General features: G+C 43.5%; 1 protein-coding gene across 1 annotated transcript in view; it reads left to right on the top strand.

Moving 5' to 3' along the window:
* PAPPA2 (pappalysin 2) overlaps positions 1-20,792 on the top strand; it is a 229,048-nt gene that overhangs the window by 10,451 nt on the left and 197,805 nt on the right. The window contains exon 2 of the mRNA XM_059673457.1: positions 14,428-15,499. Within this exon, the coding sequence (XP_059529440.1) occupies positions 14,428-15,499 (1,072 nt within the window). The remainder of the gene's footprint in view (positions 1-14,427; positions 15,500-20,792) is intronic.

The following is a 20,792-nucleotide window of genomic DNA, read 5'->3' as shown; positions in this document are numbered from 1 at the left end:
TGTGTCCTTGACTGCAGCAAAGGGCTCCATCTATTCAGGCAAGGGCCCACATCGCGTATACCTAGGGAAGGTTGGTCTCACCCATCTGAAGAGGAGGCCAGGCAGCCTTCGCTGCTTCTGTGCTTTCTGTGCTCTTTTCAGATTCTGCAGGTAGCACCAAGTTCTTTTGTTGGGGGAATGGAATTGTTTTAACATAAAATAGGTAGTACTTAGCTCAATTTATTTTTTAACCTACTCACGAATTCATTTCTTTAACAGATGTTTATTGAGCACAAAGTAAGTACTCAAGAACTATTTCTGAAATATACTTCAACTTTATGCAGAATAAAAATAAACACTAACCACAGCAGAGGTCTATTTTAGACATTGTTTGTGTCAGGGCACATTTATTATTTGAAATAATTGCACAATAGAATATCCTTCTAATTTGGCCCATGGCACACATCCTGAGCAGGGAGGTAATCGTGGGCATGCTTCTCTCCCAGGTTGTGGCAGTCTGACTGGGCCCTTGGACAGAGTGCAGGGTGTCATTGGACACACCTTAGTTCGGACCAGCCATGGCAGAGGAGCAGGCCCAAGGAGGTGGCTCCACCCATTCCGGTTCTTTGCCCACAGCAAGGTCTGGGAATTAGGAAAGATGTGCCATGGAAGGCAACTGCCTGTCTACCTGGCCCTGGTGCTTCTGTTACCACTCCTCCTCTAGGACCTCTCCTCCCGGCCCTGCCTCCTACTCAATTGCAGCCTTCCTTGTCCTTAGCCCACCACTGTTGGTGGTTTCTACTTCCAGTTCCATTTCCTCAGCTCAGCAGTCAGAAGACTTTTGATTGCCCGCAGGCTTCTGAGGGCTTCTCTGGATCCAATCATCTATGTATCGCCCCACACCCAGGTTGAGGCCTTAACTAGAGTGGGCATTTGGTTTGAATACATGGATGGAGAATAATCTAGCCCCTTTCTACACATAGAACTTGATCGCTTCTGACTCCCCAGAGTCAACAGCATTCCTGAGTCAGGAAAGTCTTTTTCTCCTCTCCACCTGACCTACCCGCTACCAATTTCTGGCCTCTGTACAAGCAGTCTCCTCGCCCTAAGTTGTCTACCTCAGTCTCTTTATCCATCTAAATTTTTTTTCTTAACGTAGTGGTTATGGATTCAGGATCTGGAGCCCTCTACTCCCTGTGTGGACCTGGCAAGTTGAAGTCCCCTCCTCAGTGAAGCTGGAATAAGGATCATTCTTGCCTGATAGAATTGTGACAATTAAATAAATTAATAAATGTCATGTGCTTAGAGCTATACCTGGTACCTGGTGCATGATATGTGTTCAGTCAATGTTAGATGCTATTTTCATCCTTCCATGGGGATGTGGTGGCAGAAGAAGGACCCAATGACTTGCTCTTGAGTCACTGCCAGTCAAGCAGGCCAGGGCTGTCCTGTCCCTCCTCCCCAAGGCCTCCCCTGTCCCCAGCCCACACAAAATCTCTCTTTCATGAGCTCTTACGTGTGGATATGCTTGCATAGCTATGTGATATGATTGAGCATAGAATTATTGGTAGTGAAACCTCAATGCCCTGGATTCCAATGAACCAGTATCCTCAACTTACCATAGTGTTTTAGTCATTCCACTTTTTAGGAGTTAGGCACACATAATTACATGATGAATTCAAAAGAGGGATGTAGTAGAAACAAACCCTGCCCATTGAGATGTGGGTTCAGCTCAGTCCCCTCCACGTTTTGTGGCCACTGTTGCAGGATGTGGAACAGCAAGGAGCAGCAGAAGGACAAGAACCTTGGATTCCTTCAGGGTGAGTCTAGAGATCCCAGGCACAAACTGTCAGAACAGCATGGCCTAGTGACAACCCGGCCCAGCCAGTTTCTCCTTCACAGATGGGACTGTGAGGCCCAGAGAGGGAATAGCACTTCCCAGACATCACATAGCAACAGGCTGGGATAACGTCCCGTTTTCTTGGTTTCCAATTTGGTTTTATTTCAACACTTCCAGGTTGCCTTTGATGAATTTACATCTCTTATTGGAAAGCAGCAGAAAACACTTTAGAAAGACTTTCAATAAGAAAAGGAAGCCTGGCCTCTGTTACTCAGTGGTTGAGCATCGACCTATGAACCTCTAGGCTGCTGTTCGATTCCCGTTCAGGGTATATGCCCAGGTTTTGGGCTCCATCCTCAGTAGGCAGTCAATCAGTGATTCTCTCTCATCATTGATGTTTCTATCTCTCCCTCTCTGAAATCAATAAAAATATACTTAAAAAAAGAAAAGGAAAAAAATACGACTTTAGTTCTCCTTTAATCGGAAACATCAATTAATCAGACCACCTATTTTCCTTGTTCTTTGACTTTCTCACTCAGAGATTAGTGTTAAGTGTCCTCTTTGAACACTGGGCTCTGAAGACTCACCTGGGCTCAAGTTGAGAACGGATGCCTTGTATTCTCTTTGGTTTCTTCTCAGATTTTGGAACTGATGGAAAAAAGGGACTCTGAGCCTTTAGGTTCTGATTGGCAGAGTATTTAGGTTTGTGAGGTCCTTGGGTATCACTTGCTTCCTAGAAAGCAGTCAGGATCTCCTTGGGTTACTTGTGACCACATAGTAGAGGCCAAAATGTTCAGATATTGCTAAGTAAACACAGGCAGTGCATACTTACTGTGTGAATAGGAGACACATTGCACGAATCCGAACACTGTGAAAGTCATACAATATTTCACTTTAAGAAAACCTGATAGGCAAGCATCTGACCTTAGCTGAGTGACCAGTTGGGAGGTTATTTTCATTGTGAGAGGATCTTGTTCACACTGCCTTTAAACATGATTCCAGCGATACCTCCACATCATGAAGTGTACAGTGGACACTATTTAAACATGTCTTGTTAGGGCAGCATTGATTCTGTGAACTGTACCTGGTCAAAGAAGTGCCAAAGAAAACTTCTGAGAGGGATCTCAAAATTATTTATTTGGCAGAGGAAAGGAAAAAACAGGAAATTGGTGTTGGTGTTGCTTAGCTGGAACTATACAAGCCAGTTCTCAGAGGGGACCTTGCTAGAGGTGAGTGAGGTTGTGGAGGAGGGTTTGGCATCCTGCTCTGGGTGTCTCCTGGGACCAGCCTGTGTCTTATCAAGGTTACAGAATTCAAAGTACTCCAGGCTCCCTAAAGTGTGGGGTTTCATACCGCTCTCTTAGCTGCTGCACAACCTACCTTCTGCATTTGGGGTTTATAGTCTTTCTGTTGTGTTGCTGGAGTAAGGGCATGCTTTCCCATTTCTGTTAAGGAGGGAGATCAAGTGGATAGAGAAGCCTGCAGGCAGCTCAGCTCAGTTCTAGCCCACACCTTTCACATTCCAGATGCTCCTTCTGTGAAACCATAGTCGTTTAGTCATTGTGCCTTGATGGGTTGTTCATGGACTTCCATAGTTACAGGACCCACAAAGCTTGTTGAATGCTCAGGGAATTTCATACTGCTCTCTAAGGTTATTAAAAATGGTTGAAATGACATTAAAAAAAATCCACATGTTTAAAATTTCCTTCCTTCCTTCCTTCCTTCCTTCCTTCCTTCCTTCCTTCCTTCCTTCCTTCCTTCCTTCCTTCCTTCCCTCCTTCCCTCCCTCCCTCCCTCCCTCCCTCCCTCCCTCCCTCCCTCCCTCCCTCCCTCCCTCCCTCCCTTCTCTTCTTCCCTCCCTTTTCTTCCTTCCTCCCTTCCTCTCTTTTCCTCCTTCTCTGCCTCTTCCCTTTCTTCCTCCCTCCCTCCCTGGAATGGATCACAAAGTACAACTCTAAGGGAAATTGCCCAGGACTGGGGGGAGGAGGCAGAAGATTGATAACTGTTCTTGATTCTTAGATCCTTAGTAGGAAGAAGTGGAAAGCCAGCATGTTCCTATAGGGGGTGCTGTGGTCAGTAGCTGTCTTGACAGTGGGGAGTGAATGGTGTAGGAGGGGCATGCGGAGGCAGTTGCTTTTCATTAGACAAGGGTTCTTCTTTGTTAGAGGAATGGAGTTTTTAGAGGATCATTGTCAATTGGGAGGATGCTCTTGGCAGCTCTAACAGCCTCTTGTGGATTTAATTCATTGGTGAATTACCAGTCCTATCATGCACAAGACATTGGCCTTGATACAGAGAGTCAGGGGAAGTGTAAGACTGGCTTACCTGTTCTCAAGGAGTTTATAATACACTTGAAGAGATAAGGTCTATATATGTTAAAATGATGATACTATTAGCAATGAATAATAATATTGAGTGCTTATATGTGCTGTGCTAAGCACTCTTTTTATTCTTTTACCTGTGGGAATTAATTTAATCTTCTCCAAACCCTATAAATTAGGTACTATTGCCTCCATGTTATGGATGAGGAAAATAAGATATGGAGAATTAATTGCTCAATGTTGCTCAAGATTATAGAGTTATCAAATTTGGTTGACCTAATGGATCTTATTCCACAGCCCGCTCAATAAGCTAGGATAGTATGAACCACCGTTTTGATTCTCTGTTGGCTTCTGGGCTGGCTCTACTTGGCAATTTGTAGGTCTGGATCCCAGTCTTGGAGAGTCTGGGAACAAGGCGGGATTGTCCTGGCAGATCCTCCTGAGCCCCCTGAAGGCATTGTCCAGGCTCTCTAAGGCACACTAGCATTCCAGGTGGGCTGTGCAGGTTGTTCTTTTCTGACCCTTTTGGATTACTTTCTCAGGCCATGGGTGACCAATGCCTCAAGTCATGTTGCTTTTAGCTGCAGCGATCAAGGAAGCTTCCTTAGGAAGGAGGCTCCCGTTGCCCCGACTTATTCTAGGTCCGTGGCAATGCTTAGAACTCACCATTCTGAGTTTCCCTGCTCTTTCAGGCCCTCTCCCACCCCTACCACCCCACCTCAGTGCCTCTCAGCCTCAGCACAGTGGCCTTCGGAAAGCCATGGAAATCCCCATGCTGATTACTGTCACTGGCGTGTGATGAGAGCATGACAAGGAAAGGCGTGCACTGTGAGGAGAGGTTGAAAAATGTGCTGGGAAGATGTAAGTGAGGCATTCCCAGGAGCTTTGCCCCCCTCTGTGCTCTAATTTGTAAAAGCTTGGGCTCCCAGATGAAAGGCTGAGCCTAATCCTGTCTTGAAGGAGAGTTATCTAGAACAGCTGAAAACACCTCCCTGGCCTTCTTTGTTCACTCTCTCCCACTCTTCCTGCTGACACAGCCCTGCTCACGACCAGATCCTGGTCTTTGATGGATGGCCCAGCTCCTCCTCCTCGGTCCTTTTGTTCCCCTGCCTGGTGTTCTCTCTCGGGGGTGGAGTGTTGGGTAAGTAGTTCTGCAGAAGGCAGCAGACCCACGTGTGGTGTGAGGAGGCCATAGGCATAATATCCTGGGGAAAAGACCGTGCCTTGTAGCAGGTTGATTTATGCCCATGACCTAACCTGGCCCTGTTTTTAGCTCATTTTTCTCCTAAAAACAAACTTGCACCACGCAGCATGTTTTTTTAGTTACCAGAGCTGATGATAACTGTGCGTGACTCCTCTGTTTTGTTGAAGAGAATTTCACCTTCCTGGGAGCTGATGGGCCTTCTTGGAGAAGCAGGACTCTCACTCCCAATGTGAATGCTCCCAGAGGATTAGAGAGCTCAGCCGGTGGACTCTCCTGGACGTGAGGTTCCACGGCTGTGTCTGTTTCAAGGGCAGCATTTCTGTCTTGACCATGGCTTTCCCTTCTGCTACCTCAGCCTGTTGTTAAACAATCTCTTCTGTGAGACACTGCCATGGGTGGGTGTTCCCTCCAAAATGGCGCTTTGCCCAAGGAAAGCCCTCAGCAAGTTTTGCCACGTGTGCTCTAGTCCAAGTGTGTGGGATCCAGAAGGAAGCAGCTTATTATGTGACAGATGGGAAAAGCACATCTTACATCGAGGAAAGTCCAAGCACCTGCAGCTGCACAGTGAAGAGAATGCTTGCTCCCGCTGCATTATCCCTGTAGACCAGATGCAATTGCAGGGTTATTGGGGTTCCCATAAGACCAGAGGGAGATGCTCCTCTGGGAGTCATTTTGATGTCAGGAGCAGAGTGGGTGTAATGCAGGAGCTAAAACCAATTCCTTCCTTGAATGTGTGCAAAATTCACAGCTGCCTAAGGCAGGCTCTTGTCACCAAGAAACTCTAGTCGCTTGGCCAAACAGAAATAGCAGCTGCACTGTGAGGCTCAGCAAGCTGCAAAGTCCACTTTGACAAGGGCAGTCAAGGAAGCCTTCAAGGGCAAGGTGAAACTTCAGCTAACCTTTGAAGGTCATACATGGATGGGGAGGTATTTTAGACAAAGGGAGCACTATGATACCTTTTACAGGGCTGAGACTGTACTTGGGGTGTTGCTATCAGGAAGTGATGTGTTGACCACAGAGCGGGGTTTTAATTGGGGAGGAGGTCATCTCCCTGAATCTTTCATAGCATTGGGCCTACATAGCCTCTCAGACAGGGACATTTTATGTTTTTTTCTATTTATTTCATAACTCTGAAATAAGTTCACATAATGTTCCTGAGACATGGATACTCCTCTGCTTTAAAGAAGAAAGAGTACAAGGTGGCTCTTTCCCCCCCTTTTGTTAATTCCATAAAATTATAATGCCAAGGACAGGTTGCTTCCTGACAGTTCTCAGAAGATTCTTCTCTCTCTCTCACTTTATATTGACTTACATAACTGCTGGAGTGAACACATTTTTCTCCTCATTATGATGCCAGGAGCACTGCTAAAACTGAATTCCCTCTATGGGGCCTTGTGGCCAGGGGACTCTATTCTGTCACAACCAATTGACAGAAGATTCCAGTTGGGAGGAGGGAAGGTGTCTGGTGGAGAAGGAGTGATCAATCAGAGCAGTTGGATTGGATCTGTTGAGAGGTGGGTGGGAGCAGCTCTGGTCTGGACCATTTCATTTCCCTTTTTATTACATCCTCCTCTAACATGAAGTCCTACTCTTCTAGTTACAATCCCAGTAAGAAAACAATAACTGGAGATGGAAGCCACTGGCTTGGAAGGGTTTTCAGTTGAGTACTCCTCACTTTAGCTTCCCTCCCACCTTCGGCCATGGCCCTAGCTTTGGGATAAGAGACTCCCCCTTCCCCTTAGGGTCCTGGAATTGATTACCGAGTGTATGTGTCACAGGAAACCCTCCAGGACCACCCAGAAATTTTATCCACTCCTCAGGTGGCAGCCTGTCCATTTAGGTGCTGGCCAACATGGACATATTTGCTGCTGTGCTAGCCAGTCTGTTATCCCAAACCATTTCCAGGTGTGGATGTTAGCTATACACTATTTCCAAAGTCAGATCCCAGTCACCTTCAATTTGGTTAATGCCACAGTCAGCAGCCCTTACTGTTCTTGCTTCAAAACAACTACTAACAAGGTATGTTTTGGTATTTGAGGTATTTCTGTGGAGTGGAAAGAGCACACCTAATTTTGATCCCCGTTTCTGGCCCTTCGCAGATGAAATACTCTGGACAAATTGCTTCACGTATGTGATCCTCAGTGCTTTGGATTGAGGATATACTATTCAGCTGATACATTCGTGGGAGGATTTCATAGGGAGACACCTATCCAGCATAGAAGACATTTAATAAAAAGTGGTTTAAGTCTCTTCATTTCTTTGCATGAGCAGCCTACCTCGTGAGTGCAAAGAAAGAACCCACGAAATACAAACAAGCAGGGTCTCTCTTCCCCAGGGGCCATATTGAAATATTTCCCCATCAAACAGTTTGTAACACTCTAGCTATCATGTTTACCATTAATAGGATTTTTCATAATCACGCAGGGAGACTGTAGCCCAATTTGAGAGAAGGTTTTTCTCCTTGAGGGACATAAACTCTATTAATTCCAAATGCTGGCAATTCATAATAGTAGAGAACTGCATCCAAATGACTTTTCCCGAAGACCCACATGAGTATAGAGCTCTGTAAAACTAAACCGGGTCTCCAACTATGAGTATTGGAGTTGAGCTCAGGAATAAAATGAACAAGATATTCTTCCTCCATTTATATTCCTTTCTCTCCAAACTTAGATTATATACAAGAGAAGGTGTTACAACAATTTTAAATTTAGTAAACATCAATACATAATGGAAGCCAGTTTCAAGCAAGAGGGAAAAAAAATGACTCTTGAAGTTTTAATATGACATGGTCCAAATGTTTGGCTTTGGTACCACTACCATTTTTCCAGTTACATCATTTGATCTCATTTTTTTCTAACCCATGGGCTATCACAGTTCAGTTTGGTGTTGAGTGATTTCATAAATCATATTGATGATCTGGTCCCTCTGTTCCACCCAAGAATGTGGCTCACATGTATATCCAAAGTGATAAAATCTCAATGTTGCATAAGCTGACTTTGACCACATACAGTGTGTTGGCATAGGCTGCACTGGTTTTGTCAGCTTTACTCTGCTAGACTGAAAAGGAGAAGTCTCCTCAAGGTGGGTGTTTGGTACTTTTTCTTTTGAATCAAAGGCTATATTGCTCCTGCTTGATGGAGTTAAGAGAGCAGGACTAGGGACCCTGCTGACAGTTTGTGGATGAGCATGTAGGCTGCTCTGTGGTCCCAGTTTGCAGATGAAGGATGCTGACAGGCAAGTCTTGGAGGAACAGGTTTTTGTTCTCAGGCATAGTTGGTCACTGGGCACTTAGGAAGACATTTGAAGGCTCAAAATCCACTTTTTAAAAAAGACTTTATTTGCCCTAACCGGTTTGGCTCAGTGGATAGAGCCTCGGCCTGTGGACTGAAATGTCCCAGGTTCAATTCCGGTCAAGGGCATGTACCTTGGTTGCGGGCACATCCCCAGTAGGAGGTGTGCAGGAGGCAGCTGATCAATGTTTCTCTCTCATCGATGTTTTTAACTCTCTATCCCTCTCCCTTCCTCTCTGTAAAAAATCAATAAAATATATATATTTTTAAAAAAGATTTTATTTTACAGCAGCTTTAGCTATACACTAAAATTGAGAGGAAGATACAGAAAGTTTTAAATACTCCCTGCCCCCACACATGCATAGCCCCCTCCCCCCCAATCAAGATCACTCACCAGAATGGTAATTTATTTTTAAACCAAGATTAAACATACATTGACACATCATAATCATCCAAAGTTCATAGTTTACTTGAGGGCCCACAGTTGTTGTACGTTCTGTGTGTTTGGACAAAAGTATGATGACATATATCCATTATTACAATATCATACAGATTATTTTCACTGCTCTAAAAATGCTGTGCTCTGCCTATTCATTTCTCTCCCAAACCCTTGGCAATCACTGCTCTTTTTAATGTCTTCATACTTTTGCCTTTTCCAGAATTCTAATTAGTTGGAATTATATAGTATGTAGTCTTCTCAGATTGGTTTCTTTCATTTAATGATGTGCATTGATGTTTCTTCCATGTCTTTTCGTGGCTTGATAGCTCTTTCTTTTTTTGGCACTGAATAATAGTCCATTGGCTGGATGTACCACAGCTAATTTATTCATTCGCTTAAGGACATCTTGGTTACTTTCAAGATTTGGCAATTGTGGATAAGCTGCTGCAAACATGTGTGCAGGTTATTGCGAAGACAGAGTTTTCAACTCCTTTGGGTAAATACTAAGGAGTGTGATTGCTGGATCATATAGTAAGAGTATGTTTAGTTTTAAAATAAACTACCAAACTGTCTTCGAAAGTGGCCGAACCATTTTGCATTCCCACCTGCAGTGAAAGAGAGTTCCTGTGTTCCACGTCCTCACCAGCATTTGGTGGTGTTAGTGTTCTGGCTTTTGGCCATTCTCATGGGTGTGTAGTAGTATCTCGTTGTTTTAATTTGTATTTCCCTGATGACATATGATGAGGAGCATCTTTTTATAAACCGATTTGCCATCTGTATATCTTTGGTGAAGTATCTGTTATAGCCTTTGGCCCATTTAAAATTTTTTTTGTATTCTTACTGTTAAGTTTTAAGAGTTTTCTATGTATATTTTGGATAACAGTCCTCTATCAGATGTATCTTTTACAAGTATTTTCTCCCAGTCTGTGGCTTATCTTCTAGTACTCTTGATATTGTCTTTAGCATTGTTTTTAATTTTAATGAAGTCCAGTTTGTAGGTGATTTCTTTTATGGGTTGTGTCTTGGTGTTGTTTCTAAACAGGAATCACCACATCCAAGGTCATCTAGGTTTTCTCCTATGTTGTCTTCTAGCAGTTTTGTAGTTTTTCATTTCACATTTAAGTCAATGATCCATTTCGATTTAATGTTGGTAAAAGATACAAGATCTGTGTCTAGATTCTTTTTTTTTTTTTTTTGTCATGTGAATATACAGTTGTTCCAGCATCATTTGTTGAAGAGATTGCCTTTGCCCTTTCGTATTGCTTTTACTCCTGGTCCAAGATCAGTTGACTGTATTTATGAGGGTCTATTTCTGGGCTCTCTATTCTGTTTCATTGATCCATTTGTCGATTTTTTCACTGGTACTATACTGTCTTGATTACTGTTGCTTTGTAGGAAGTCTTGAAGTCACATTTATCTCTTTTAAATTATACATAATCTGAATTTAAATTATACATAAACTTTCCTGGGTTCAGAATCACAACACCTTGGTTCTCTCTGCACCCAGCCTGACGCCAGACCTCAGAGGTCCTCAAACTTTTTAAACAGGGGGCCAGTTCACTGTCCCTCAGACATTCCACACATGCGCACTGCGGGCCCGGGACGAGTCGGTTGCTAAGCAGGACAGGCAGCAGCGGCAAAAACACCCGGCGGGCCGGATAAATGTTTTCGGCGGGCCGCATGTGGCCCGCGGGCCGTAGTTTGAGGACCCCTGTCTCAGAGCCTTGGTATCTTCATCTATATAATGATGCTGGTGATGATAATCTTGCCTAGCTCAGCAAAGCAGCCCTGTGTCCTTTAATAGTTAGAGGGAGAAGGAGACAGTGGCCTCCTGCATCTGCTTTCCTTGCTAGTGTTGATAGCGGTGCGATTGGCTCAGATTGGCTCACCAGGGCCAATGATGCACATCTTCCAAACCCCATGTTTAGTGACATAATATTGGTAACTGAAAATTGACCATTGGGGGAATATTTATACTATAGAAATTGGCAAATGCTGCAAATCAGGACTAGTTGTTTTTTCTTCTTCTTCAGAGGGCCAGTTATTAAATATAAAAATCAGTGAAACACGTTTTATATCTAACTTGATTTTCCCTTTGATATCTCATTCTCAAAGGCCTTCTACGCATCATAGTTAGTTTTTGTCAATCACTTATTGTCAGGAACTAGGCAGAGATCTTCCACATGTGTTCCTTTATTTAATTCTCACAGCAGCCTTATGAGGAGTCTGTGATCTCAGCTTATGTTTGAAGGATGCTGAAGAGCAGACCAGTGATGGACAAATTTTATTTTACAGGTACAGTTTGCAAGTGAGTAAACTGAGACTCAGAAAGATGATACAATTTTTCTGAGGTCACCTGGTATGTAAGTGGTAGACTAGGGACCGGAGATTGTGGCTGAGTCCTGTTTGTAACCACCATGCACTATGTTCTTCTCACCATAGAAAACTTTCCTGGCCTCATGACACCTTGGTTCTCTCTGCACCCAGCATGACACCAGACCTCTCAGAGCCTTGGTATTATCTTCATTTATATCATGATGCTGGTGATGATAATCTTGCCTAGCTCACAGGATAGCTTCACTGCTTAAATGATAGTTCATATAAGATTGCTTTGGAAAGCTCAAATGGGAGATATCATTACATGCTGAGAAGTGAAGGGAAAATATTTATAAAAAGAACACCATGTGTCCCAGTTTAGAAGATTCAGCTGAAGTGGGCATTTCATATAAATGCAGGTTCTAAGGAATTGTAGAGTGAATGTTTCTGGGTAAACTGGCAGAACCTTTGATCTGGGATTATCTAAACGTATCTCTTGGAGTCCTTTGGGTTTAGGTCTTTCTAACCTTCCCACATAGTCTGACAGGTAATCAAGGTAGCCCTAGTCTAATGGGCAGATTTTGGGGTGGATTTCTTCTAGGAATAAAATTATTAACAGGATGGATAAGTGCCTGCAAGTTGACATTTATGTAACATTAGGGAGAGTTTCTCCTGCATTATGTCTATATTTTAATAAAGAGGTTCATAACCACTTTTACTTGTAACAGTCAGCATATTTTATTGTAGTTATTTATTAACCCCTAGAGTGCCGGGGGCACGATCGCGCTCCTCCTGTCTTTCGCCAAAAGTGCCAGAAGCGCTATCAAAGCTTCGAAATGGCGTCCAGTTCTAAGTCTGCTTTTATTAGTGATGATGACATTGCTAAATATGTCAATGTAGTAAAGGTTTCCTTAAATTTTTGAATATGTAACCTCATTTACTTGCGATTCATAATTTTTTTCCTAAACTGCTGTAAAATCAGCAAAAATGCCTTGGCAATTTTAGCATAGTTCCTAGGATATTGGTTGGCACTCAAAAGGTTAAGCTTCATATTCTACCTATACTGAACTCTCCATGATGTCAAACAAACATTCAATCAAATCTCTGGCTCCAAGAACTGAGGTTGGCAGCTGGTATTGCTTCATGACTATCTACTTAACAAGTGCAGGGGTCCTTTTGTGGTGTTCATTTACTTCTTGTGCCACAGTTGTCCATCTGCAAAGTTCCTGAGATGTCTTCATTGCAGTTGGACCCAGTGCTCAGGGCAAGGCCAACAACCATGGGATGTTTCCTGCGACAGTTACTTTGCATACTCTCAGGATGCCAGAGGTATTTGACAGCAATAGAAAAACCTCCATGTATTACATAAATTATATAGTCCAACCCCCTTAATATGTTATGCAAGACCTACCTTGACCTGTATTGTCCCAGGTACCTTTATTCCTACTGTCCCTCCTGTGTGGAATATCTTCTGTAATTCTTTTGCCTGGCCAACTCTTATGCACTCCTCAAGAGTGTGTTTGGATCTTATCCCCACAGGAAACCCTCTCTGATCTGTGGGTTGAGATCTGTGGTTTTCATGCATCTATGTGTCCCTTGATCAGAGTTCTGATGTTATATTGAAGTAATCTTCTGTGTTTCTCACTTCTCCTTGAGAGACTTCTCACGAGCAAAGACTACCTTTTCTTTCAAAGCTGAGAAAAGTGTCTCTGTCTGGCTGTTCGGTAAATGTGTGATGAACTGAAATTACTAATTCCAGGAGGAGCATGACAGTGAGATGAAATGTGGACCCTCTGTGATTTAGTAGAGTGATAGCCCTTTAGTAGAGGGACCAAGCATGATTCTCTTCCCACCAGTGAGGAGTGGATCTCGGAACTTTCAGGTTATAGATTTAATGTTGGGGCTAAACCTGTTTGTCTGAGGGAGAAGAGAATCAAACGATTCTCCATTCATATCCTCCAGATTAGAGAACTGGATTTATGTATTAGAAGAGATTGCTGGGTTCATGACCAAAGATGAAAACATTTAAGGCCTCCAAACTGCCTTCATGTATCTGAACTTCCTACTCTTGCCTGCTGCCAGGTTATCTACAGGTGTTCCTTTGTTTATGCAGTTGAACTTAATAGCCTTGTGCCTACATTGAGCAAGGTGGTAAGGTAGTCTGTGGTGAGGATCTTCATCTATCCAGGCAAGTTCTGCTCTGTAGTATGGTGGGCACCATTGGTTCTAGAACAGTCATTCTTATTATTGACTTGACTTAAGTTTTCAGGCAAGGATCATGGAGCAATTCTATTTTTTCCTACTTTGGGGAGCAACTGTTCTTTGCAGGTGGGTATCCTTGCCCTTAGACACTAGAGGGAATAGCAGGCTGGGAATGACATCTAGGATGTTACAGTCTTCTCTGATGTGACTCCCTTACCCACCAACTCCTTGTTTTCTTCAGGAAAATCATTTCAATATTCAGTAGAAAAAAATGACTTTTTGAGGGGGTAGGAGATTACTGACTTTTGTAAAAACTGTGACTGTCCTCATGGCTTTGAGGAAAAGGAAGGGGACAAGGATCAGGGAGAGAAGGCATGGACTCAAAGTCAGCATAAGGAACATCTGTGACGAAGTTCTAGAGATGGTTGTCTCTTGCATTAGACATCCCCTTTCCAACTTTTGATTTGGTTGTTTTAAAATACCAAAATGAGTTAAATGTGATGGAATCTGAAATCAGATTCCTTTTAGGGACAGAGGTTACCAGAACGGCTTGATATGGTATACTGTGCAGGCATCTCAGGTGGGAATCTGTATCACTTAATTTTTTCCCCATTAAAAACCTACATTCTTGGGTAGTGAGCACATAGTACAATATTCAGATCTTATAACATAGAAACTTTCACATGAAGCCTATATGTTCATGTTGACCAATGTCACCCCAATAAATTTAATTTAAAAAACCATACATTCTTGCTATTCACATGGGTTTTCTTCTCCCTTTCTCCATCCCCCTTTGTATCTGGTATTTCTCCCCTCGATTCTTCCTTCTTTCCCAGGTGTGTTTGATAACTGCTCCCACACTGTCAGTGACAAGGGCTGGTCCCTGGGGATCCACTCAGGGAAGGACACAGGAAGGCGAGATGCTCGCTTCTTCTTTTCTCTTCGCACCGACCGCGTGAAGAAGGCCACCATTATGACTGGCCACAGTCGCTACCAACCAGGCACATGGACACACGTGGCAGCTACTTATGATGGACTGCGTATGGCCCTGTATGTGGATGGCACTCAGGTGGCTAGTAGTCTAGATCAGTCTGGTCCCCTGAACAGCCCCTTCATGGCATCATGCCGTTCTTTGCTTCTGGGGGGTGATAGCTCTGAGAATGGGCATTCTTTCCGTGGACACCTGGGCACACTGGTCCTCTGGTCAACGGCCCTTTCACAGAGCCACCTCCAGCACAGTCCTCAGCATCCACGTGAGGTAGAAGAGTTGACCACCTTGATACTGACAGCCAGCTTTGAGCCTTTGGAACACCAATGGGCCCCGTTTAGAGATGACAAGTACCCACGGCTTGAGGTTCTCCAGGGCTATGAACCAGAGCCGGAGATTATGTCACCTTTGCAGCCCCCACTTTGTGGACAGACAGCATGTGACAATGTAGAACTGATCTCCCACTACAATAGACACTGGCCTCTTCGGGGAGAGAAGGTGATCCGCTACCAGGTGGTGAACATCTGCGACGATGAGGGGCTGAACCCCACAGTGACTGATGAGCAGATCAGCCGGCAGCACAAGGTGCTCAATGAAGCCTTTGGCCGCTACAACATCACCTGGCAGCTGAGCGTCTACCAGGTCCACAACTCCACCCTGCGCCACCGTGCTGTGCTCATCAACTGTGAGCCCAGCAAGATCGGCAACGACCACTGTGACCCAGAATGTGAGCACCCACTCACGGGTTATGATGGCGGTGACTGCCGCCTACAGGGCCGGTGCTACTCCTGGAACCGCAGGGATGGGCTCTGCCACGTGGAGTGCAACAACATGCTGAATGACTTTGATGACGGGGACTGCTGTGACCCGGAGGTGGCCGACGTACAGAAGACCTGCTTCGATCCTGACTCACCCAAGAGGTAAGGGACCAGGGCTTGGGGAGTCCTGTTTGCAGTGTACATTTCTAGCATCATTTTATCCTTTTTACTTCTGGAGACAAAAGAGGGTTCACACAGCCCCCAAATAAAACATGCATCCACCCACCAGAAACTATTGTGCTTTCATAAAGTACTGGGTATTGTGTTAATTAATTAGGGGCACAGAGATGACTTGGACCAGGGACAGCCCTCAGAGGACTCACTGTCCAGGGAGCAGTCAGCTGTGTACGTGCTATGAAGTGGGCCTGAGGCAACTGAACAACATAGTCTGTGAAGGGGAATAACAAGATCTGATTTACCTTTTACAAAGGATCCTTCTGGATGCTGTGTGGAGAACATGGGAAAGCCAGGGGACCTTCACAAAAAGCAGACAAGGGAGACAGAAGCCATTTAGCACCTGTTAGACATGATCACAGGTTTGATCCTGACTCACCCAAGAGGTAAGGGACCAGGGAATGTATTGTGTTCACAAAGCAGGTGAACTCGATCCTGTTATCCCCCTTCACAGACTATGTTGTTCAGTTGCCTCAGGCCCACTTCATAGCACGTACACAGCTGACTGCTCCCTAGACAGTGAGTCCTCTGAGGGCTGTCCCTGGTCCAAGTCATCTCTGTGCCTCTAATTACTTAACTCTTCTGTAATCAGCTAAGTTACACAAACCCTCGAAAGAGGCCTCTTATCCTTGGTCTTTGCTGCAGGCTGAGCAGTTCACCTGCTTTGTGAACACAATACATTCTACGCCTAACCCCAAGTCTCCTTTAGGACTGGAAGCTTCCTATTTTGCCCCATTAAATTCCATTCTCCACACAGCATCCAGAAGTAAAAGGTGAATCAGATCCTGTTATTCCCCTTCTTACATCCCCCCTTGCCCCCAACTGCACCTTGAATAGAATGCAGACTCCCTGCCTGGCTCACAGGTAGCTGCAGGTAGCCCCAGCCTACCCTCCAGCTTCCTCCCTCAGCATCTGCCCCACCAACACTGCACAGCCTGCTTGACCTCTCCTGTCTTGATGTTCTTGCCTCAGGGCTTTGCCTAAGCTGTCCTTGGAATCCTCTTTTCCTTTATGTCCCATTGGTGGGTTTTCTCTTGTCATTCCAACATCTCCTTAAATGTTACTTCCTGGAGCAGCCTTTCCTGATCCTCCAATTTAAATCAGCTGATCAGTCACTATTACATCAACTAATTTTTATTCTCTTTATTACACTTATCATTTCTGATGTTTTTCTTGTGCATTCATTTATTTATCTTTCTTCAACTCCATGAAATCAGGGCCCTTATTAACCAGGTTGTGCCCAGTGCCTAGAACAGTAGCTGACACCTGGTTGTTTGTCATGTTGTAATGAATGAATGGATCTGATGTGTCTTTCCTTGTGAAACAGAAGCAAATAAGAGGATTTCCATTTGATGGTCCATGCAAGTCCTGGGGAGAGTTAGAGGAAAATAAAGGAGAGAGGTGGGTGGTAAACTTGGTAATCTGCATGTGGGCAAGGCTTCCCCATTGTGACTGGTACCTCTGTACAAATTTTAAAAAGGCTCACACGTGATCTGTAGAGTTGGTGGGAGGTGGGAGGATTGGAAATCAGCTCCCACTGGATACCTGGATGGCTGCCTTTGGGTTTGTTGGTCACAGTTTGTATAGTCATTCGTGGTGCCGCTGTATGTGGGCAGTCAGTTAGCACCAGTTCATAGGTTGGCCTATAGTTTAGGCATGTGATGTCAGGAATTGAGTGTAAGATTTGGAATCAGGCTACACAGTGGAATTCAAGAGTCCTTATTAATTAACTAGAGGCCCGATGTACGAAACTCATGCAAGAGTAGGCCTTCCTTCCCCCAGCTGCTGGCACTGGCTTCCCTCTGGCACCTGGGACCCGTGCTTCCCTCCAGCCGCTGGCAGGCACCCGGAACCCAAAGCTTCCCTTGCAGCCCCTCTTTGTCTGGAAGGTCCTCCGGAAGGATGTCTGGTTTAATTAGCATATTACGCTTTTATTAATATAGATTAGCTGTGTAAATTGTACAAGTTTATAAAAAGGGGGTGATTGCAGTAGTACTTTGCATTACCTATATCCTAGGGTTGTTTTGTGAATCAGATGAAATACAGTACAGGGAATGCTTGGTAATTCTAAAGTTGTCAGTGTACAAAAATAGTTCTAAGCTAACATTAGTGATTATTATCATTATTCAAGCTGACAGATGGGAAGCTTATGTTTATATAAAGATGCACAGGGCACTGATCACATTACCAGAATTATTCACAGGAAGGTGAAATATTCTGTTTGGGTTTGGTTTTTAGATATTGATAACCTTAAGCAGAAGCTAAACCTCACTAATATCAGTGGTTGCCAACTCCAAAGAGATGAGGAAATCTGGCTTGTTCTCATTCGTCTTCTAGTTCATTACAACAGCCCACTGCCCTGACCGAGACAGTTCTCATGGTGCCCAGCCATCATTCTCCTGAATGTGGCCCTTTGTTCTCTAAATCCATAATGCCACTGCACTTCTCTGATGTTGATAACACACTCCACTTACTGTCACAGAGTTGCCATGGTAACTCCTCCCTTTCTCTCTGGGGATCCAAAAGTGTCTCAAACCTTCTTATTTCTACATGCAAAATTTGATTTATGGAGTAAAAGGAACTATTATTTATACCTTTTGATAGTTACACATATTTAAATCAAAGTAATAAATACTCATGGTTAAAAATATCAAATTATATAAAAAGGTGTAAACAGGAATGATAGTTCCCTGCCTGACTCTTCCTTCACTCTCTAGTCTTGCTCCCATATTAAATTATTTTACACATGTCTTCTGGTATTATATATTACTAGGGGCCCGGTGCACGAAATTCGTGCACTGGGTGTGTGTTGGGGGGGAGTGTCCCTCAGCCCAGCCTGCCCCCTCTCACATACTGGGAGCCCTCAGGCGTTGACCCCCATCACCCTCCAATCGCAGGATCGGCCCCTTGCCCAGGCCTGACGCCTCTGGCCTAGGCGTCCGGCCCGGGCAGTGGGGACCTGCAGCTGCAGCGGCCCCATGATCGTGGGCTTCGCTTTAAGCCCAGGCAAGGGACCCCTAGCTCCTGGGACTGCCAGCTTCGACCGTGCCCAGCTCCCATCGCTGGCTCCACCCCTACTTCCTGCTATCACTGGCCAGGGCGGAAAAGGCACCTGATTCTCCGATCATGGCTGGGGGGCAGGGCAAAGGCGGCCCTGGGGCCGCCTTTGCCCTGCCCCCCAGCTCTTAGCTCCCCCCTGGGTTTCCAATCACTGTCAGTGGCAGGGGGCTTCTTCCTGCTTTCCCTTTCGCCTCCCTGCATTGTGCCTACATATGCAAATTAACTGCCATCTTGTTGGCAGTTAACTGCCAATCATAGTTGGCAGTTAATTTGCATATAGCCCTGATTAGCCAATGAAAAGGGTAGCTCGTACGCCAATTACCATTTTTCTCTTTTATTAGTGTTGATATTAATTGATTCATCAGTTTTAAACATTATGCATTGATTTGCTCTTATGGTAAAGATGAGCCTCTAACTCTTCCATTTTTCCTCCTTCTCCCCTCCATCTTTTCAACATAGTTATTTTACTGTTTTTATTTGAATTAGTCATATTTATAGTATCGTGATTATAAAATATTTTTTTTTGTTGCAGAACAAAATATTCCATTATATATCTTTTCTGGCAAAGCTTTTTCCTACTCTCCCTCTACTCCTTTAGTCTATTCCCTCTTTCCCTCCCTTTCTTTACTCTTTCCTTTCTACCTTCCTTCACTTTTTTGATATCCTCAATTGTTTTTACATGTTTTATCATAACAGTTAATCTATAGAAATATAATCTTTTTTTTTTTTTTAAAACAGTACGTAGATCTCTCTTCTAGTTCATTCTATTTTCCGTTCACTTTCAAACTTGACCATTTATCTTCAGGTCTGCTGCATAGTTGTCATTCAGAATTTCTCTTTACTGCTTGCATTTTTCTTTTTTTTGATTGGAGACACTGTCCTGAATTGCACAAATATCTCTTAATTTACTGCCTTAATATACTGGAAAAAATCCTTAAGTAACTTTCTAAGAAGGGATGTTTTAGGGGACTTTTTTGAAAATGCATTTTGCAAAACATTTTTATTTTTGACTTTGCACAATACTGATAGTTTGTCTTTGTAAAATTTTGGGTTATAAAACATCCCTCAAACTTTTGAATAAATTTGTTAATTGTCTATCACTTCTATTCTGATAATTGTATGTCTTTTTCAAAGTGGAATATTTTTTCTGTTCAAACTGTTTAGAATTTTATCCTTAGCCTTGGTATTTTAGGGATCTTATGATTTTTTTTAGGGTTGGAATTTTATTCTTTTTTGTTGAGCACTCAGTTTCAACACTCATGTCCCTCACCTTTGGCAACTTCTATTAGATGATAGATTTTGATTCTTCAAAAGTCAGTGTTTTCTGTTCTCTTTTCCACTCTGAATCTCCTGAGGATGGATCTCCTGAGTTTATTTTCTTTTTTCTCTCATATGTCCTACCTCTTTGTTATTTTATTCTCCCCCCACCCCCCTTTTTGGAGAGTTCCTTGAGTTTATCCTCCAACTCTTCTATTGAATTGTTTTTATTTCAGCAATCATATTTTTAAGACCTTCCTATTCTTTGAACTTTCTGTATTAATCTATTTTTGTTTTAAGGATGCAACCTTTTTAAATGCTAGAAATGAGATCCAGTCTGAATTTTTTTAAGGTGCACTACATGTGATTGATCTGTAGTCAATTTTCTCCCCTCCTCCTGCTTAATTCCTGCCTGTCTTTGATACTGGAGGATTTCCTCAAGTGTCCCATGCTTATTCAGAGTAAGAAACACATCTTTAGATTTATACTTAAGAGGAACTAAGAAGGGAAATTATCTATGAATTTCCTCTTTTGGAGGAAGAAATCTGAAGGCAGAGCATAGTGCAGAGCAGTTTTCTCTTTCTTAACTCCCTTATATTTATTTCAGTAAGGACTTTTCCCTCTTCCATCCTCTGCCCTGTAGTCCTCGTGTTGAATTTTATTATTAAAACCATTGAGTGTTTTTCATAACTCTTATTGGCAAGAACCATATTTTGAAAAACAATTATTCCTATGTTGTCCCAGATACAGTAAGCTAAACAGAGGGAAAAATTAAAAATATATATAAAGAGTAAGTGCTAACAACTTAGTGGAGGGGTTTAGTAATTATATCTAAATTCTCCAAGTTGAAATCTAGGCTGAGGCACCAAAAGCAGCATATGGAGTGTAGACTGCCTTTCTGCAC

This window comes from Myotis daubentonii, chromosome 18 (assembly GCF_963259705.1).
Source record: "Myotis daubentonii chromosome 18, mMyoDau2.1, whole genome shotgun sequence".
NCBI classification, from domain to species: Eukaryota; Metazoa; Chordata; class Mammalia; order Chiroptera; family Vespertilionidae; genus Myotis; species Myotis daubentonii.
Note: the sequence above shows the minus strand (reverse complement) of the source record. Positions and strands in the feature narration are given on the sequence as shown.